The sequence below is a fragment of the Polyodon spathula genome, chromosome 24 (assembly GCF_017654505.1).
Source record: "Polyodon spathula isolate WHYD16114869_AA chromosome 24, ASM1765450v1, whole genome shotgun sequence".
Lineage (NCBI taxonomy): Eukaryota > Metazoa > Chordata > Actinopteri > Acipenseriformes > Polyodontidae > Polyodon > Polyodon spathula.
The window spans coordinates 11,507,848-11,529,333 of NC_054557.1; the positions used below are offsets into that span (position 1 = coordinate 11,507,848).

General features: G+C 38.7%; 1 protein-coding gene across 1 annotated transcript in view; it reads right to left on the bottom strand.

The window, feature by feature from the left end:
* Positions 1-276: 276 nt before the first annotated feature.
* Positions 277-21,486, bottom strand: part of LOC121299078 (dual oxidase 1-like) — a 28,777-nt gene continuing 7,567 nt past the window's right edge. The window contains exons 6-34 of the mRNA XM_041226594.1: positions 20,259-20,460; positions 19,291-19,457; positions 18,265-18,325; positions 17,796-17,892; positions 17,615-17,705; positions 17,155-17,257; positions 16,197-16,369; positions 15,343-15,518; positions 13,304-13,422; positions 12,211-12,348; positions 11,512-11,625; positions 10,697-10,899; positions 10,170-10,355; positions 9,565-9,790; positions 8,928-9,021; positions 8,172-8,344; positions 7,748-7,823; positions 7,405-7,497; positions 5,924-6,102; positions 5,434-5,664; positions 5,202-5,301; positions 4,592-4,641; positions 4,289-4,416; positions 3,758-3,911; positions 3,150-3,382; positions 2,792-2,950; positions 2,395-2,550; positions 2,065-2,193; positions 277-1,805 (exon numbers count right to left, since the gene is read on the bottom strand). Coding sequence (XP_041082528.1) covers positions 1,683-1,805; positions 2,065-2,193; positions 2,395-2,550; positions 2,792-2,950; positions 3,150-3,382; positions 3,758-3,911; positions 4,289-4,416; positions 4,592-4,641; positions 5,202-5,301; positions 5,434-5,664; positions 5,924-6,102; positions 7,405-7,497; positions 7,748-7,823; positions 8,172-8,344; positions 8,928-9,021; positions 9,565-9,790; positions 10,170-10,355; positions 10,697-10,899; positions 11,512-11,625; positions 12,211-12,348; positions 13,304-13,422; positions 15,343-15,518; positions 16,197-16,369; positions 17,155-17,257; positions 17,615-17,705; positions 17,796-17,892; positions 18,265-18,325; positions 19,291-19,457; positions 20,259-20,460 — 4,134 coding nt within the window. The 3' untranslated portion in view covers positions 277-1,682. The remainder of the gene's footprint in view (positions 1,806-2,064; positions 2,194-2,394; positions 2,551-2,791; positions 2,951-3,149; positions 3,383-3,757; positions 3,912-4,288; positions 4,417-4,591; positions 4,642-5,201; positions 5,302-5,433; positions 5,665-5,923; positions 6,103-7,404; positions 7,498-7,747; positions 7,824-8,171; positions 8,345-8,927; positions 9,022-9,564; positions 9,791-10,169; positions 10,356-10,696; positions 10,900-11,511; positions 11,626-12,210; positions 12,349-13,303; positions 13,423-15,342; positions 15,519-16,196; positions 16,370-17,154; positions 17,258-17,614; positions 17,706-17,795; positions 17,893-18,264; positions 18,326-19,290; positions 19,458-20,258; positions 20,461-21,486) is intronic.

Sequence of the window (21,486 nt, forward strand, 5' to 3'; positions counted from 1 at the left end):
GAATATAGGTAGTGTTATGAAATAATTAAGGCTTTAACTATTTGGATTTTATTTTCCAAATCTATACCTCCCTTTAAATGTTAATTATTTGTTGTTAAGCTGCCTCTGCATCCTAATAAAGAGAAAACCACTTATTAAAAGACTGGATTTAAGATTTTTTTTTTTGCTATAAATCAAGGAGTTTTTAAATGGGCTTGCTATCAGTGTACACTTCATACTGGGTATGTTATGATGAAAAGAATCGGTCAGGACAACTCCGTTAAACAAGTGAAAATACTAGACGACTGCAATAATGAAATTCAATTGGGATCAGCGATGAGCAATTCATGTAATTTGTCACGTCTGTTTGAAATAAAGTGAAACATATCAAACGCAAAACATGTTCTAAAATGTCACCAAAGATTTATTTGGCAGAAAATAAAACGCATTGTCCCCAAACATGCCCAGTATTTTAACTTTATTTAATCTGAATAAATCCCATTTAGGCATGTATTTGTTGTTATAGCCCTGAATGTAGGGTTGTTCATATTCATTTCAATATAAAATACATGTTTTTCTCTTAACATTCTATTAAATCTTTACACTCCTACAATGCATTGGTGCTTGATTTGCAGTACAACATTCTACAGATTTCTGCTAAAGCTTTAATCATGTTTGCCTGTTAATATTGTTTAATTTCCATATTTTATTATTCTAATATAAACTCTCAACATAAGTCTCACCAAGTATGTGTAACAGGATTTGAAATGGTATTTTATAATGCATGCATATTTAATTATTGCATAATCCACATTAATACTACCTGGTGGGACTGGTGCAGTATCTCTCAGCTATGTAACAAAAGAATTTTGAAGAATTATTTATAGATCAATCACTGCCTAACAGCTGACAAAAACAATAAGATAAATATCCAACTGAGTTTAAACTAACAAACAGATCACACTGGTTTCGGAAGTGATTCACAATTTTTTTTTTTTTGTGGGATATTTCAAATCACATTTCAATTTAATCTACACAGAACACAAAAAAAAAAAAAAAGCTTTGTGCTTGAAATGTACTCTTTTGGTAAACGTGGTTTGTTTGATACTGCAGCAGACTATTGGGATGCCTTGTTGAGGCTAAGGGTTACTTTGGGTGATGTACACACCATACTGTATATAATGGGTTATATGCAATATAGGACACTAAAGTTAATTCAGTTGTACCTGAGTTAATTCCCAATAGCACTGGCAACTATTCTATGGTATCTTTGTATCTAAGAATACTGTGGTATTGTTTCATATGGGTTGCTTCATAGGGCTCAATTGACATAGCTGTTTACTCCAGTCTGTAATTTAAAGGGAGAATCCCTGTTAGTGGCATAAAGAGAAAGTGAAGAAATTGAGAATGCTCGTAAAGGCAGTCAGGCAAGGCAAGGCAAAGGCAAAGGCAGGCTGAGACATATCAGTGATTGCAACAGTAGAAACTAACAGTTAAGCATGTAGGAGCAATTCATTTAAGAGTGATGACTAGTTTTCTAGCATTTAAATCATTTTGTTGATCTCTGTAAATGCGTTGCCTTCTTATCTTGCCCGGTTGTCTCTCTAGTTGTTCGGCGTGTCTCTTTTTTAAATATATTACAGGCTTTTGAGAATAGGCTCGGCTGGTTTATTCCTTCATGGAAGTGTTTTGTAGGCTGCAGTCTAGAAGTTCTCATAGTGGTGGATGAAGTGAGCGTGGTCATGCTTGTTTATCTGCTGACAGGCTTTCTCCACATTCTTTGTCAGACCTGGTGGGCCACAGCTGAACACACCGATTTTTCCAACCTAAACAGCATGGTACAAAAAAAAAATAAAAAATCGATTATCAAACAGTATAGGTTCATACCACTGATACGTAACAATATGAAACGCTACTACTGTTGTATCATGCTACCAGTATTTCATACAATTGTTGCTGCTGTTGTCAGTTAGTACAGAAAAATTAAAATGATCTATGGCGATATTGGAGTAGAGTATGTGTTTTAACCAAATGAAGCATCAAAGTGTCCTGGTCTGGCTACGTGATGAGAAGTTACAAGCTTACCTCAGGATGGACTTCTTGCAGAGAGTTAAAAAACGGGACGAAAGGAGGGCGTCCAAAGTGAGTGATGGCATGGAGCCCAGTGAACAAACTGCGGTTTAATACCTTCTGGAAATGGCGTTCACAGATGTACTGAAAAGAGAACAGGAGTGTGAAGTTAGCAGAAGAGTTGTGGTCTACATGGAGCACTTGGATTTACAATCAGGACAGAAGAATCTGGTTAAGTGAAGGAGGCATCATCCACAACTGGAACGAACGAGGTACCATCCATTAAGAGATACTTTCAAGGTGGACCTCACAGTTCCATTTCTTTGTCAGCAGATTGCTACCTACCAGCATAGTGGTCCTGAGGTCAAACTTCTCAGCCAGCTGGGTGATGTAGATATGGACTGAGACCAGGTTGTTTGAATCATTCATCTCCACCTCTTTGATAATGTCCATCAGCCACTCAAACTGGCGCTGCGTCCGTGTCACCCAGATAAAATAGATCTAGAGAAAGAAAATTCGGAAGCATTGGGCTAACGGCAGCAGGCCATTCAAACTCAAGACAGTGCGTGAAACTTGTGGTATTTTCTTATTTTTAAACAAGGTTGTGGCTGTTTCATTCTCACAACTCTACTTGCATTTGAACTGCTGTAGCCTGCATAATTAAAACAATAGTCTAAAATATTACTAATTTTCAGTATTACTTTGAGGGGGTGACTGCACAGAAAGCAGATGACAGACTTACCTTTTTGCACCTAATCTTACAGTTGATCGAAGACTTGAAAACAAGGTCCTTCAGGATGGAAGCAAAGGGTGTGACCCCTATTCCTCCCCCTACCAACACTGACACTTCATAATTGTTCCATTCTTGGTGGCCCTCGCCAAAGGGTCCATCCAGGTATAACTGAGGAGGGAACAGACAAGCACTCTGGTTGGTGCTAGAATAAATGTGGATGACTTGCAAAAAAGGTTGCTAAGCACAATATGTGTAGTAAAGCATTATAAACATGACACTATTGTAAAGCAATTGATAGTTTGACTGCTTGACTCACTAACAAAATGCAGTTTACATTAAGTTCCTCATTCGTTGTAGATCCACTTACTTTTGGATAGCTACCCAGCTCTGAGATGACCTCAGAGGAGTAGGTTTCTCGTAGCTTTGTGGTCCAGGGCCCCACTGCCCTGATGTGAAGGCTGAGCCTGTCCTCGTGAGGGGCTGAGGTCAGGGTAAATGGGTGGTACTCATTGGTTCCTAAGACCAGGCAAGCAATTCTCACCCACTGCCCAGACTTGTACTCGAAATCCTGGGGGCGCTTGAACTCCAGGTGTGTGACGCCTGAAAGAAAGCTCACGTTTTATCAAGGGATCATCATCGGGCAGAGAAAATGAAGCTCTGAACACCTTGTTATTTCCTAGGCCATTGGCTGGCAAATAATAAAGCAATATAGAGCAGCAGAAGAATTGAGACCAATGCCATGGGGCTTTGAATCTTCACTCCACGCTTTTGCCTAGAAATGAGCAATCTGTGTTTTTAATATTGAATTGCTGTGTATGACTGGCAAAGGAAAGAGACTGTCAAACCTACATACACAATCTCCAGATCATATCTGACTGGCAAAAAAAAAAAAATATTTGGCTTGCATCATGGAGGTCTTTGCTTTATATATAGAAGACAGAGTACTGAGTAACCGTCAGTGAGCAACAGTAATACCTGAGGGAAGGAGCTCTGCTTTAACCACTGCAATCTCAATCTTTTTCCTGCTCAGGCTGACAAGTTTATCCAGCAGATAGAGGATAGCAGGTACGAGGAAGTACACATAAAACCGTGGCTGCTGAATCAAGGCAAAGCTGCCATGAATGATGGTCTGTGGGCAAAAAAAAAAAAAAAAACATGAAATATGATCACTTAAAATCGTGTAAAGTCTTACATTAAAAATATAGCTCACCGGGGATTGTTTGCTACACTAGTCCATAGTCTATTTGTTTGCAACCTCTATATCGGACAGGAATTAGGAAAGTCAATAGTCCTGCTTGTTTAACTTATTTGTTTTAGAACAGAAACATTTATTTTGCCATGACTTCAATGTTTGGCTCTGCTTTCACCTTTCACCAGAGTCAACTTTACATTATAAGGAAAAGCGTCAGAGACATTACATGACACACAACTAGAAAGTGAAGCACTGTTAGAATCACTAACGGTTTCACATATGCAGCATTTGAGGCAAGGGCACATTAGATTTACCAGAATATACATCAGGACGTAGAGGTGATGTGTGATCCAGAATCCTTGGAAACTGATGCGTCGGAAGTAATGGGAAGCAAAGACATACATAATGGCCAGAACCAGGAGAAGGATAACTCCAGTGACTCCTGTCAAACAAAAAAAGACTCAAGATCATTTGCTCTTTAAAAACTACCGACATATCCAGCGTATTCAGGTTTGACACCTGGACGCGTACAAAGGGAGTGGCTTGTTCTGTCCTGGCTTTTTCATCTTTATGTTGTGATAGTGAAACAAAGCCAATGCAAACAAAGATTAACCTACCTGGAACAGTTTCAAAGAACCACCAGTAAAACTTCTGAGGTAGTTCAGACCTGCAGTTATCAAAACAAAAAGTTAGGAATCTGCCTTTCAATGTTTTCTTTTTTTTTTGGTTTGGTGATTGTGAAATGAGTCACTATAAAAGGCGAAAGGCTTGTTGGCTATAAAAGGCGAGAAGCTTTTGAGGTTGTCAGTACAACTAATTTAAAAGCTGTCTGTAAAAAAAAAGTAATTTGATATTTTTTTAATCTTTCCTCACTTAAGCAATCATCCTGGCTGTTTAAACTTTGCTATCTGAGGCAACTATTTCAAAGTTATAACACAAGCAATAAACTATTATTGTTACTGCTCTTACACGCGACAAGGTTCTTTCCTGGCAGTCTTAGTACAGAAACCATGACCACAGTTGGAAATTAAGTGGAGATTGACTCAGGACAGTTAGCTAATAGCTACTAGGAACCGGACGAGCTTAGATGAGCTGAATGGCCTCCTCTCGTTTGTAAACTTTATGTTATTATTAATGTTGTTGTTTTGATTTTATTAAAGCCAAGAGATGTTTCACACTAACAGAATGGATTAAAAAGGAACTGAGATAGGTTAAACCTTGACTTACCCATCGTTAAAGAAAACGTGTGGGAACATGCAGGCCAAGATACTGAGAGGGCTTATGGAAAAGATGTACACGTTCACTACATGGCCCAGACTGTGGAGAACTGCAACAGAAAAGAAAACAAAGGGACATGCCAGCGGGGTCAAACAATGTGTGTTTACGATAAGCATGAGTGAAACAGACTGGCTGCGTCTTGAACAATGCAAGCCAGCTGGAGTCTCTTTGGAAATCTTACTGGTGAGCACAATGGCAGACATTGCAATCCAGCGATGGAAGTCCACCGCCGCGTCAAAGGGGATGTAGCGGTTGAGGAAAGTCTCGCGCAGGAAGGTGATCAGGTTCCTGCACATGGTGAGCAGCATGTAGGAGAACATGAAGGAAATTGAGGCTGCCGTCCCTCGAGACACGATGATCCCCACCATGGTGGTCTCTGGTATCCCAGTGGTGTCTGCTTGGACAGCATAGTCTAAAACACAACCCGGTGCATAATATTATTACAGGGCGCAAAGCTCTTCTTGGACCAATAAAACAGCATATTTTAGATTCATAAACCACAGAATGACAAATTAGTCTAATCTTATTAATTAAGAACAGCAGGTGCAGCAGGAGGGTTTGTGCTAGTGGGACTGAAAAAAATATCAAGTAGGCACTAATGCAAGTATCAACAAGGTCCGATTCTAGAAACCTCAAAGATGCTGCGTCGGATTGATGTTATTAACACTCACGGTAAGCTCGTTCTACAAGTACTCCTGCTGAAATGCCGTAGAAAATAAGAAAACACACGATGTGGCGCCGGTAGTTCTCGATAAAGCGCTTAAACTGCTGGATCTTGTGGTGAACTTTGCTCCTGTTGTATTTCTCTCGTTTAGCTTCAGTGTACAGGTGTGGACAGTGCTGGTTGGGCCTGAAAAGAAACATTTAAGGGGTGGTACTGAATGATGGTTGTTTTTAACATACTGTACTTACAATACTACAGAGTCATCAACACTAGTCTGCTTTAGGCCTTCTATGATCTTAGGAGCTATACATGCTTGTGTCTTCAAAAGTTTAACAGGAACTCAATTTACAATGTTTTACAAATACATCAACCTGTAAAACAGCTGTTCTTGGGACCACAAGCATTACGACATGCCACTACAGTTACCTGTGATTATTCATCTTCCAACTTGTTATTAAAACAAGAAATGAGAACACTTTTCCCTGCTAAATCTACAAAATGTAGCATTTGCAATTTTTTAAATGACATACAAGGAACACCTCATATCTCCTCATACACCCAAAAAAGCCTTCTCACTCATCAGAGTGCTGTTTGTGGCTTCAATAAGCTAATATTTCAGACCCAGGTACTAATTACTACTTCTAGAGGAGAACTTGTGACCGGCAGACACTATTTCACTTACTCATTGAGGGAGTAACTACAGTTTACCACTACTTAATCCAGATCAAGACACAGTACTTACATCATCGTTAGGATTCCAGTGCAGTTAAAAAGCAATTAAAACATTTATCCAGTAATTTTTTCTTTTTTTATCAGTAACTTCAGTGTAACAGCCAACAAACTGTTCAAAAGTACTTCCAGCTTACCCACTTTGACAGGATATTCGAGTTGATATTGGTCAAATACGTTTGTATAAAATCACCAGTTTATCGGATAACGACCAAATGCAATCCGTAAGGCCTTTATGAGTTTTGGAGCAGTTCCCATGTTCACAGACAGACAGATAGAAGTTTCAGAAATTCTAAGCTTTTATTTCAAATCAGTAGCGGTCTCTCTACCAGTGTTGATCTTCCCAACTACTTACACGCAAAAGAGTGTACTTGAATTAAGCTTTTTGAAAGGAACCAGAAAGGGTTTTAAGTATATGATGGCCAATGATGGTTATTGCCTAGACTAGACACTGTGAACATTGCTTTGAGGGACTTGCACTAGCACTCGTGGTTTTAATGTATAGATCACATATCAGATGCACACACACACAAATGGTTATTTCATTTGTCACCACAGTTTTCCATTTTAGTTGCAACTACAGAGACCCAGAGAGTTGACCCAGTCTTATACTAGAAGATAGTTGGTTGAGTGGTTTTAGTATAACACAATTGTAATCATCTATTTCTCATTTTTTTGTTAAGTGGTCTTTCTTTCAAAAATGCCAACAGGTAGTGCCACCATAAATCAAAATCACCCCAAGCTTCAGACATGACTTACTTGCCAATCATTCTTCTCCTGAGCGCCTGCCCCTGCTGCTCCACTGTACTGACGTCACTGTCTTGCAGGTCTGTGTCATTGCAGCAGGAAGAACTGGAATTTACAATGGTTTTTTAAGATTATTATTGTTGTTAATTATAAAGTATAACATTATCATTGGGTTTCACATAGCCCAATTAGCAATGGTCCTGGATTACCCAAGATAACATCAGGTAGAACACGCGTGGTGCTGATCAGGGTCTATGATCCTAGAATGTTGTTTTGGATCCCTTATCAATGAGCAGTATAAATTAAAATAAGGGATTTCTCTTTTCATTTGACTATTTTAATGATTATAATTTACCTGCAGTCCTTGTCTTTGGTAATGAAAGACACCCTGTTGTACATTTTTTGTTTGTTTTTATTCCGAATCTCAATCCCTGAAAATAGAAAAGACATTAAATCCAAGATCCAAGTGCTTCTACTATCACTACGTTTGTAGAGAAAGAGACACAAGGAACACAAAAGCATACTGAACATTGAGTTGGAAAGTTTCAAAAGGAAAAGCTCCTTCCCCTCATGTGTAACAGTAACAGGTCTTTAGAATGGGTCGCTATGAGCGGCTTTGCCAACCTGTCAAAACAGTAACTGGAGATTTGCAACAAACCATAAGTCATCACTATACGTTTCTACAAGAGTCATTGTAAGAGAGCTGTACACACTACAATCACCTAACACTTCCAGAAATGACGAATCTTTCTTTTTTTTTTTCTATTCTGGACTCTGACCTTTCACATTGAGCTGAGCAAACTGCAGTTCCTTCTCATGATCCCTAAGCAGAAAGTGAAAGTCCTCCCAGGTTATCTCCTCCTTGTCCTGGAACCCTGCCTCCTTGAACATGGACTTGATGACTTCCTCACCCTGGGACTTTGACAGGCAGTTGGAGATCTCAATGAAGGATCTAAAGCAGGGGTGAAGGGTGCTTAGTGTCAGCCGTTGGGTCTACTTCACAAAGCTTTAAGTTGTAATGTATTTGAAGTCTGTTGGAACCTTACTGAAAGTTTACCAAAGTATTTTTGCACAGTGTTTTTGCTGTTGTAGCATGCTTTTCCCATGCATTTGCCATAGTTTACCAAGGTTTGCCATGTTTGTTTTTTTTAATATGCTTTACCATACCTCGCTATTCTTTACAATGACCATGTTTTTACTATGTTTTATTACACTTTTCTATGCTTTTACTATAGTATACTTTTATAAGGGAATGAGTAGAAGCTGTTCTAGACTGTTAAAGAAATCAACAGCATCCTAGAACAGAGTATATCAAATGTTTCAGATGTGGCTTAAGTGGCTATTGATTTCACATTCCCAGGCAAAACAAACACCTGTTCATTTTTAAAAACCAGTGCCAAAACATATTGTTTACTTTGCAATATTACATCATGCTGATCCCTTGCATGCAAGTGCCCAGATACATTGGAAGGTAGTTTGTTTGGTTTGTATTTAGGTATCAGGTAAAAATTAAAGAAATGAATGAATTGGCTCACCTCAGTAGCCTTGAAAATTCAAATTTAGACAGAAATCCATTTCCGTCAAGATCGTACATTGTGAACATCAACTTTGACTTTTCTGCTGGTGAGCCTGTCCAGAGGAAACAAGATGAAAATAAATATCTTGCACAGGTGTGGTTGAGCCAACAACACTCAACTGAACTCTTCATCTCTCCATTAACAAAGCGCAAACATTTACCTGGCCAGCCCTTACTGGAACTGTGCAGGATTTCATACAAAACAATTTATGGGCTCTTATGATCAGCCTTTCCTTCTTTCCGTATATCTAACCCTTTGCTGTATTATAAGGCTAGTGCGTGCGGTTCGAGGGTTGAGAACACAATCCCTGTTTGGTGAGATCCCTACAATCACAGAGAGCTATCTGATCTATGTGCTAAGCAGACTTACGCATTAATAGACTAAGTTGTGATTCAAACATTGGCAAACAGCAACTCAGTGTACATCCAAAGCAAAAAAACTAGCTAACCCAAATTAATAATAATGCAGCCTAATCCAATAAGACTTTGGATCTTGAACTTGTTTTCCAAAACTATTCTTCACCATGCATCAGTGTGCAACAAGTTATACATTTCTGTGCTTCCCTATGAATTCAGAACATTGGATGCAAAGTTACCTTTCATGAAGATGACTATGATGTCCATGAACTCCTGGAAAGAGAGGTACCCATTGCCATCTTTGTCTGCAAGTGAAAACATGGCTTCTACAAACAGAGAGTCTGCTTTGAGCCCCAGTGCTTCAGCAAGCTCAGCCCCAGTTAACTCACACTGGAGGGCCTCCTTGGCTTTCTTTGAAGTGACGAGGTTTAAATCACCGGCATCTGATTTTTCAATGTCAAGCACCTGAAGAGTGGGGAACGGTTACAAGATGAAAGTGTGGATTTGTTGAATGTTGATTTGTCTGCATCCAAAATGCTCCAGGAACTCCAAAATGTATACTGCATATGAATTTTTAAATGTAAAAAATAGTTGACTAATTTATTAACATCACCAAGTAAAATTACATTGGAATGTGAAAGACACATTATTTAATTTAAAAAATTACCCTCTTTTTTTAAAATACTCAAGGTACTGCATCTGAGCTCCAGTCTCTTCTGCATATAAGCTGTGACTGCTTAAACATGGAGGACCACACAATTTCCCTTTCAGACACAGCTCTAGTAAACCGGGAAGGCATTGCTTTAAGCTTCCATTGAAGAATTTACTTTCGTTTTAAATTTACCTGGGCAAATGCGTGTCTAAAAAATGTGTCTAGAATTTGGCTTCTCTGCAGTTTCGTCACAGCCCCCTTCAGCAGGTCCTGTTTTCTTGCCTCTGTGATGTTTAAAGCCACCTCAATGTTCCGCATGTACGTGTGGAGGTGTGTCAGGAAGTCCGCTCGCTCGCATTCTTCATCAAAGAACAGCACCTAGAAAAATACATGTGGGATAATGCAGCCCCTGATGATACAGGCTTAGCAAGACAATACCAGGAATTCAGACCAATGACCAATAAATTAAAACCCACACCAGTACACTCAAGACAGACACAAGATGGAAAGTATAGGAAGTTGAATGTTAATAGAAAAAAAAAATAACATGCTTTACATTAACTGGTCAATAATTAACAAGTATAACAGTGTCACTGATAAGGTCAATCATCTGTATTAATTTGCGTTATCCTACCTAACAATCATAACTACAGTGAATTATTTCCTTGGAAACATTACAGAGTTGGTAAAACAGTGTAAAGTGCAGTTGTATGGCTCACCAGGTCATACTCCTTGGGAATCTTCACAAGCAGTGCTTTCTTGCCCTGGTTGTTGGATTGGATGATATCCAGGTAGCTCTGGTTGTTCAGGTTCACGGCTCGGACTGGGCAGCGGCGGGCATCCAAAACTGTGATCCATTTGTTGGCATCGTATCTGAGGCTGACTGGGCGGAGCGGTTCCTTTGGTCCCTGCCACTCCGACACTGTCAAATGAAAGAAAACAAAATGGCTGTTTGGACAGCAGTCACGCTTCCTGAGAAACATTCCCAACGCAGTAGCATCCATGAGAAGGTCACGGCTTTACACAGGCCACAAACGGAGCACAGCTTCCCAGCTGTTCTTTGTATCGTGACTTTGTGGGTCTAGAGTGTGAATTTGTATCAAATGGTATTTGATAGAACAAATTTGCAAGCTGGGTGGCTTTTAGCATTCTGATAGGGTGGGAGTCTCTTTTATATGCTTCCATTTAATTATTTTAAGAGAAAAATAGGAAATACGTTTAGAAGTTGTCCTTGATTCATACTAGCGAAATCTGTTAGTTTTGGGGTGAAATCACTCTATCTGGGTGGTAAAAACCAGGCTTTATGTGGTTTAATCCTACATATGACTCAGTTACAGGAGTGAGTTCATTAAACACTGTATTCACCCACACAGCTACGGGTGTGTTCATGGATCACCAGCTGTCTAGATTAATTATGATACTATCCTATTTTACTAAATTAAATCAAGATATGTTAGTCCACCAGAACAGCTTCAGATACACAGTTTGAAAAACTCTGAAGCAGCAGCCCCCACGTTTTCCTGTAACAATGTACCTGTTACTGCTTTCCCAAGCTCCACCTTCTTATTCACAGTTTCCTGCTTCTTCTGGTGCTTCTTGAACGTGGACTTGCGGAAGTAAGCCACCAGATAGGCTACAAGGAAGCTGCCTGTGAGCAGACAAGTCGACACTGTAGTGCTGGGATTCAAAGGGATGCAAATGCACTATAGAACTGGGATTCAAAGGGATACGAATGCCAAGCAAATGAAATGATTCTTTATATCTCCCAACGCCTGAGACACTTTAGAAACAAACCTGTTATCCTCCAGCACAGAAAAAGAAAATAAAACGTTCTGTAGAATACTTCATGGCAGAACTGCATTCATTAGGGTGTGGCATTTGTTTAACTTCCTTAGCAATTAACAAGTTGTCAGTGCCTGCTGTGTCATTTTGTAAAAATGACAACATAATTTCATTTACCTTTGATTCTAATGGTATTATAATATTAAGTCGCATGACATAATATCCTACTAATATTGTGATTGAAACCTCTTTTACAGACTCCCCTCACTAGTAATCAGAGATGCATTGTGAGAATGACCTACATGGTACAGAAAGGACAGAGCTTTATAAACGGTCTGCTTTACATACAAGGAAACAACAGTGGATTTAACAACAGGATTGGTAAAAAGTCCACAAAAGATGATTTTAATTGTACCCAAATGCATGCAAAGAGAATTGAAACGGTCAGTACCTAAAGGAAAGCAGAGGAGGACTGCAAGCACAATCCCAAATCCGACAGAACTGCCTTCGAAATAATCCAAGGTAGTGACATTAGTGCAGGGGTGCAGGACTTCCACAGTTAACTGTCGGGGCTGAGGACAGGGATCACCTGAAACACACAGGCAACTGATAAAGAAAGGTGCATCTAGACTAAAGAGCAAGGAACAACAACTGATCTGAAATACACTCCATCTAATCAACTGACATCCTTGCGAAATCTGTTTGCTATAGAGACCCAGTAAATATATGACATCATATTAGATGACTGCTAGTCAATAAATAGTCTTTTCTTTGTAAAGGTGATTGGGAAATGGCACATATCAGTTAAATAGGTCAAAGTAATTATAAACAATTGTAGATTAGACAGAATAATAGGTAACATACAGCTGTGTAGTTTTCCTTATACTTAACAAAAAACTGACAAATTGAAAAATGTGACATTTTAAATTCTAACATGAAATACTGTATTGCTGGTATGGCTTCTGGTAGACTTCTTTGATTACATGATGTTAACTACAAGACATTATGTTGCTACATTTTTTTTTTTTTAAATTGTGTCTCAATCCTACATTTCTAGGTGATGCAAAACTTTTGGCCAGAGCTATTTTTGAAAACTTCACTACTGTATGCCAAACAGATCTATTTGAATCTTTCTGATGGTGCACCGTGTAGTCTTTTTCAATGGTTTGTTTGCTAGACTAAGAAATCTCCATCACACTGATTTTTTTTGATTAAGATGGTGACTTTTTCAATGCGACTTTGTGGTAGTGCAATGCTGATTTGTGCTCTTTCTAAACAAAACATCACCCTTGGGGTTTTTGTTTGTGCTTGACAGATTACATGTATGGACCCATGAGGTTTTCTCGTTCCGACCTGGTTTCTCTGAGTATTCAAAGGGGGCGGGACAGTGGGCTCCCCAGCTATAACAGATCAAGAGAGGGTTTTGGTCTCAAACCTCTTCAGAGCTGGGAGGAGATAAACCCTGAACTGTACAAAACAAACCCCAAGAGAAGAATAAATCTTTTAAAGTTATAAGACCATGCAACAACAATAACAATGCCTACCCTTTTTCCATAGAAAGACATTTTCTTGGATGTGTTCGTCGCCAGCATTAATCACTGAAACAAGCACGTCATGAAATGTTGTGTTGCGAATAGCTTGGATTTCTTTATCTGTGAAAAGACTGAGAAGAACAGTTTGTGTTATGTTTTCAGAGACGACCTGGGGACTATTTAGTTCTATCTTGCCACTTCACTTCTCTTACCAAAACATAGACCTTCTGGCAAACTGTAGTGGCAAGTTTGCTGCAAGTTTGCTGCAAACTTATGGTGAATATTTGCAGAAAACTTGCCACAAGGTCGCTTTTGACATGCAAATTATATGTTCTGGCAAACATCGAATAAATGCCGCTATCAATGAAGACACATTAAGGTATTTTTATTTTCCACCTACTAAAAAAACACACAATAAACAAATAAACGAGCAAGACAGACTATGTACATGTAACTCCCCCGAAGAGACAGGAGCCTCAATCTAGCACGCGCATTAAAAACTAATGTACAAACACACACAATTAGTAAGCACATTTTATTTTAAGGGTAGTTCAGTTCTGAAAGAAAATCCAAGATAAACTACATACAGAACAGCAATCCTTCTGAAGTTCTTGTAGGTGGTTTTGTTGTTAGCTCAATTGTAATTCCCGCACTCAATCTTTTACAAATAAAAACAATGTGCTTAAAATCTGAGAAGATTTAGTTTCGGTTTCTCTTGCAGAGAAATTACAAACAAGCAAGTTACAGTGATAAAAAATAAAAATAACCCGAGAAGGATATACTTCGATCCAACACCATCATTTGCCCTTTTAACTAACTTAAAAAAGCACTGAAAACTAGCTTTAAAACTGTATTCAATATACAATCAGAATACATAAAACACTGAATAGAATGCAATGTCAAGTACAACAGCTGTACGTTGGTTCCCATTCACTAAATATTACACTTTAAATGGGGAAAAAAAAATCTACATTGTAAACTTTGATAATAATTTGAAAATGATAACGTATCACAACTAAATAACATTCACATACTTGAAATAGCAGTAGAAAGGTACATTTGAAATGTCTTATTTAAATACAATGCACTCTGTTTATGTGAATCACGTCTGTCCCGGATGATCTGATTCTCATAAGCGACCAATTCTTAAAAGCGGACCGATATAATTACAGTTAACAGGGCGCGAAATAACCGACTGCACAGGAGGCAATTGCCGAAGTGCCCAAGCACTGGCGCAGTGCCTCCCAAATTTTTAAAAACTTTTACGGCAAAAGTTGCCTGTAAGCCCGCCCGTCACTGCCGCCACTGTCCCTCAGCACCAGAACTTTGTGATCTATTCACAAACTTGCTCCGCATCAGCTGGCACATTCTGTCCCAATTTAACTGAATTCTGTCTAATCTCATCCTGCGAGAAAATGAATCATTATCATAATGTATTATTGTTGCCGTTCGTTTTACTGTTCCCCTCCTGGCACTAAGCTATCAGAAAGATGTACTGTAACATTGGTTAATGACAGGCAAACAGAGGGAGGGACACTTATGTTATACTGATCTCAATATGACCGTTCTCCCAGGATTTTTCAATCACAAGTATTTTTTTTTTTCCTGAATCGAGTGACCAGCAATGCACCATAACAAAACTGCAAATCCTCTGCAAATGTAAATTCCAAGAACTGTGAAACTATATAGTCTCTCAAATGTAAACACCTAACAGCATGTACATCCAGCTGTTCATCATCATTGTGATGCAGAGCACTCTCCATTGCCTGACAAAATTTCTATTTCATTTTTTTTCTTCAAAGCCGGTGTTGTTTGTACAGGTTTTGCAACAGCGGTTAACAAACTACAAAACCCTCACCCCTGGAACTTCACCTGCCTGGAACTTGCGTGGGGATTTATCAATTGGGTGTCCCCAACGAGATTAAACAAATTGAACATAGCTGCTGTCATTTTAGAAAGCACGGAGGAATTGAGGTAGGTAAGAAGGAACACATGAGTTACACAGAGTAGTGAAGTTTAATTAGATTCATTAAAAGCGTATCCATGGTTACCCATTCTGTGTGTTTTGGAACCAGAAGCGGTCTCCGTTTCGTAAACGCTCAAACTGGTCCAGAATGATGGCACCAAACAGCTTTCCAGGGTTGCCGTTGGACTCTAGGAGACCACCTGGAAACAGCTCTAGTTTGGAGGTGTCGTTACCATAGAGATCAGCCAGTTCATGGAACAACTGCAGGGTGACAGGGGACAGGCCATCATTTTACTCTTGAATTACCAGAAGAAAAGATTTGAAGAAAAGTTCCAGAAATCACCGTTTTCATACGGAAACAATAAAATCTTAAATCGTCTCGCTTTTGCTATTGCATTCACATTTTTTTATAATTAAAAAACAAAACAAACAAAGTCTTATGGATTACTTGCTTCATGATTCTGATTATTTGTTACAGAATTAATTTAAACTTCCTGGACCTTTCTTTTTTTTTTGGATCCTGGTAGTGTCACCAACCAAGTTAACCTTTTAAGTTAATATTTACTGTGTTTTGATTAATAATTTCATATTAACAGATTACATACTAATAGCTGATCTTGTTGTTCTAACATGTTTTGGCCAGATGACAATAGGAAGAATACAATGATCTGCAATAAATACATCTGATGTTTAAATTTCAAATTATGATTGTGTTATTATGGTACAGTTTTTTTTTTAGTTGAGTCCTGGACCCTTAATGGGGAAAAGTTTTGGAGAGCACTGATAAAAGCATGGCAAGATGCAGCAAAGCATAATGGGACAGTGTGAATCACTGGGAACCATTTGAAAAGTACAGAGAACAAGCATCAAACTGCTAAATTACCAAGCAAATTAATATATACTTTTGTAAGGAGGGGTAGCGAGGTCTTCTTCTCTTACCTTGGGGTTTGTTTTGTACAGTTCGGGATTTATCTCCTCCCAGCTCTGAATAGGTTTGAGACCAAAACCCTCTCTTGCTCTGTTGTAGCTGGGGAGCCCACTGTCCCGCCCCCTTTGAATACTCAGAGAAACCAGGTCGGAACGAGAAAACCTCATGGGTCCATACATGTAATCTGTCAAGCACAAACGAAAACACCAAGGGTGATGTTTTATTTAGAAAGAGAACAATTTTGCATTCAACACCACAGAGACGCCAAAAGTCTTATTCTAAAAAAAAGCTGTGTGAAAGAGACTTCTTAGTCTAGCAGACGAACGTTTTCAGAACACTTTGTAAAAGACGAGCAGGCTACCTCTCCTGTGAGTAAGAATTACACTCAAACTCATTCAAATCGATCTGTTTGGCATACGGTAATGAAGTTTTCAAACTACAGCTTTTGCTAAACGTTTTGCATCACCTACAATAAAAATAAATTAAAAAAAACAAAAAACCTATATGACCATAATTAAAATCTTCTACTTAACATAGTACTAAAGTATTTCATGTTGCAATTTGTCCTGTTTTCATTCAGTATATGGAAAAGTGCACAGCTGTATGTAATTCAATATGTTAATGTAACATAGTTCACAAGTTTAGTTCAACTTATGATGCAAAATGAGTTCCTTATAGGGTGATGCTAAACTTTTGGCTATAGCAGTACACAGGTGCAAGAGGAGTTTTCAGGACTCAACTGGACCTGAATGTTTATTCTTTCCTTTGGTTTTATTGAGTATATTTAGTGAAAAGCTGCCACTGGACATGTAGCTACAATACCTCGCTATAGCCTGACCCAACAAGGCAGCCAAGAAGAACAATCCTGAAAGCTCCATGGATCTGTAAAGAACTGGGAGTGAGGTTTAAATCTTTGACCTGACAGTGTGATCTCTTCCCAGTTTCCAAGGACAGTAAACTCTGCAGTACCTCTCAAATCTTCAACCACAATGCTGTCTTCTCTTTCTGCTATCTGGGATGCCATGCCCATCATTAGATCATCAATATCTTCTCCATTTTTGAGGTTAGGGTTCTACAAATAAACCCATTAAGGTTATGAATGCATTGATAAAATCCTGTGCTGGTGTAAAATATGACTTCTAAAGGAGTCGATAGACAATAGCTGGTGCCAGGAGTGTTCCATGTGCCTTTAGGTTTAATCAGGGGATTTCCATGACAAAAAAAAATAATCACAGCAGGAAGCAACATCTCCTGAGCAGGAATTTACTGAAAGGAAGTAGCAGTTACAATTACTGTTATGTATATCGAATGAATCATAAATGACAACAAAACAAACATTAACAACAAAGAAAGTACAATAATACTTCCCTGACTGATTTAACTTTCCATACACACCAAGAGGCCTCAAGCAACAGTAACCAGAACGCACCTGCCTGCTCCAGTAGCTATTGCAAACACGGAGAGCTGGAGACTTGCTGCCATCCACATTGGTAATGTTCCGGAACTCGCAGCTCTTATTTCTGGAACAGGAAAGTAAATCCTGTTTTAAGAGATCTGAGAAATGTGACACTTCACACAGAGGTCTTAATATTCTCTATTTGTTTCAATACCTCATATAGACTCCAGGGGGCACCATGGTGGTGCCAAAGCTCATGGCAGCAGCCTGGAATTCTGGTGAAATCCCTGGATCCACATACTTCTGGTAGCCTAAAGAAAAACATTATATATACAGAAATAAAAATAATTATTACGTAGTAAATTACATCACTATATAAATATAAGTATATGAGTTTCCATGGCATTAAAAGCCTATAAGTACCTCCACTGTTTGTTTTCAAACGCACTTTCCCCTGACAAAGGTGTGTTAAATAGATCGAAACGGTTTGAGCAAAAAATGGGTTGCTGTGATAAGTGAATACAATTGATCGCAACTCAGTCCTATGCTACAAGCTACATTTAATTCCCTGTATAGGTTTGCAAAGTAACACTGGCGAACAGCCATTTGGTAGCTTTCTAACTCTGACGACTTTCTTTATGAATGCGATATCCTGATGTATAAAAAGATGTGCACCTTCTCACCTGGATATTCTGGTACACTTTGTCCTAGATATACTGGCAGCCATTCGTAAAAAACAATATTCTAGTGAAAAAAACAAGCAAAAAACATTTAAACATCACTGTGAACATATTTAAATGCATTTATATGATATTTCATGTCCACGGTTTTAAACCACAATGATTTTTTGCAGCTCATTTTACTGAAACTATAAAATCATCAATCAAGTTATGGTAAAAACTTTGATTTTGCTGCCACCTTAATGTATAGAAAATGATGCATATAAATGTTTACTATATTAAAAATATCATTTTAAGTTTGATTCACACCAGACCAAGCATGCCACCAGCTTCCAGAAATCTAAAAACACATTCCACTGTGATGTATTATTAAAAGCTCTATGTATTAAAAAGGGATTACTTTTGTGCTGATATTAAGATTCTCTTTTCTTCTCGCCTCAGTAATGCAATGAAGTGACCAAAACAAAACAAAAATAGGACTTTTAAAATGACAGCTTCCATTATTTTCAAAAGCAATCATTAACACGAAAGAATGCGATGATGGCACGTCAGGTGGTGTTCCTGGGCCACAATGAATTAATGGTCCGTCCTCCAAATACGAAGGTATGAGAATATGAACAAAACTCTGAATGTGACACTAGCAAAACACTGCATTTACTAATACTACATATTTTACCATTGTGTGTTTTGTAGCTGCGGACAGACAAAGCGAAGGAGATGCGATACCTTTTATTGGACTAACTAAACACAAATTAACCACAAGCTTTCAGGACCTCAAAAGGTCTCTTCTTCAGGTGAAAGTAGGAAAGAGAGATTGATGATTACATGCTTATGGATAAAAGCCTCGAACTAAAGAATAGTCATGGTGATCCGTAGCAGATGAGCGCATGGTCTTGACTCATTATTTGGGATTGCGTGTGCGTGCGAGCATGCAGGTTTAGCGTGACCTTGTTATTGCAGCTACACCCAATCAGAGTGTACCTGCCATTAAGAGATTAATAGATATCCACAGCCTGACACTTTACTCACCTGGAATGCTGCAATGACCCATTTCCTGGCGTTCTGAAACAGGTCTTCATCAGACCATAATGGGTGCTCAGCCTTTAGCATGGAAGCCAGGTGATTGTGGTATCTAAACCAGATAATACCCTCGGCTACAATAAAGATATTTTCGTTGCCTCTGGCGTTGCCAAATTCTGTCATGAAACATTGACACTGTAATTATAACAGTAGACATATTCAGGACACAAATCCTACCATTTTCAACACAAAGGAAACGCTCATTCTAACAATTACCATGAAGCTGAATCATGTTTTAAAATGTTTCTTCCCGATTAAATAGCTGCAACATACACAAAGAACCTCCCCTTACAAATGCTACAAATCCAATGCATTATATTAACTTTAATATAGCCTGCTGCCAGTATCAGAAAAGATCAAGAGGAAAAAGCTTGATGTTCCATGTGAACCTGCTATTCATCTAGATGCAGAGGCTCTGTCTAGATGACCAGTGTAATTATTCAGGTACAATGAATTTGGAATGAGTTTTTGTAGAATCAAGCTAAACCTACTGATTAAGGGCACTAGGACACTTCAGTTTATGTTTAAAATACTGTTTCCAGCTAAAGTGATACTTAAGATTTCTGTATTTATGAGTACAAATGACTCATGTGACTCTTAAGAATATGATTACTGCTGGCCAGGATTTACTTTTGAGCCCAAACACCTGCATCAGCAACTGGGACATTGTGCAAGACCACTTGCTAAAGAAGCCACAGACAAAGCCTCAAAGATTTCACGTATTGAAGGGTGGGTTGTTTTTAACAACTCTCATCACAGTAAAATAAAAAAAACAAAAAAAAAAACAACTAGAAATGAAAACACTGCCTTTCACGACTATGCCTTGGGATTTGTAGAAGAGTCACAGCTTCCTAACAAAACACTCAGATTACTGAGTCTAGACCTTCATTAGTGCTGTGGTGAAAGATGGGTTTTACCATAAAGTCCTGTGAGTCCGTGCCACCCTGTTGACGGATCAGCAGAGTTCCACATGAAGTATTTCCTGTCATTTTGTTTTGGGAAGGCTGGGTCTGGCCCGGATGCGAACTTCCCCTCGGAAAAGCTTCGCAGTGCGTCGCACCATGAGTGAGAGGACCCGTAGATAGAGCTCCCATCGATCCAGGCGGTCACGTGGTTTATCTAAACAACGTAATGCATCTTTGTTAGTTATATTTATCTCTCATTACTGAACACTGGTGTTGGCATTCTTGACAGGGGTACTGCTATTTGCTTCCAGGTCTGAATCCAGAAAGACTGATGGTCCAGTCCGGCTCCGAATGGCTCACCTCACAAAAAAAATACTACAACCATAGCGTGTCTTAAATACAAGATCATCCCAAAGAAATCCACAGCTCTATGAACGGCTGTCATTGGCCATCATGCTTGCCTATTAAACTCACCTTACCTTGCACCGACACATTCTTGCTATTGTTATTATAATGAGCTTCCCTTTAAAAGGGTCGTTTTATTGCCTATCTGCAAGTGGTGATGAAAATGAGTAAATACAGCAAACCGCACAGTGCATCTTGTTTAAAAGTATTCATTCAGAAAGACAGCCCTGTCTCATTAAATCACAATCTGCATTCTGCACGGAGAACAATAAGCTGAAAGGAAAATATTTTTCATTATTCTCTGAGTTGGTAAGTGTGTTTTTGTAGGTGCTGGGAAGCTTTAATTATCCCATTCACTGTGGGTTTCATTGTAACAAACTCATTGCTAGGCTACCATTCACACTGAAATGCCGACTTGAAAAATAGATTTTCTAGGAAATGGTAAAGCAAAACAGAAGCTCTCAACTGTTCTTGCAGACAGGTATACGCAAGTATTAGCATTATATCATTAAGCTGTGACCTCCCTGGGGAACATGCCTGTCTGGATTCTTCAAGAGAACTTCTTCATTGCTTTGGAAATGTTCAGATCTTTTCTTCTGGTCAAGAAGCTCATGAACGTACGTTTTTATTTATTTATTTATTAAAATTAAAACACTAACAGGAAAATACGATACATGCCTCTATCCTCTACAATACAGCAATTAAGTGAAGTCACTAAATACCCAAATTGGGGGGATTAGTGATTTGTGTGCCAGTGCAATAGCTCACATAGTCTATGGTTCCATTGTAAATGACCACACAAAGATTTCTGGGATTTTCCTAAAATACGTTTAAC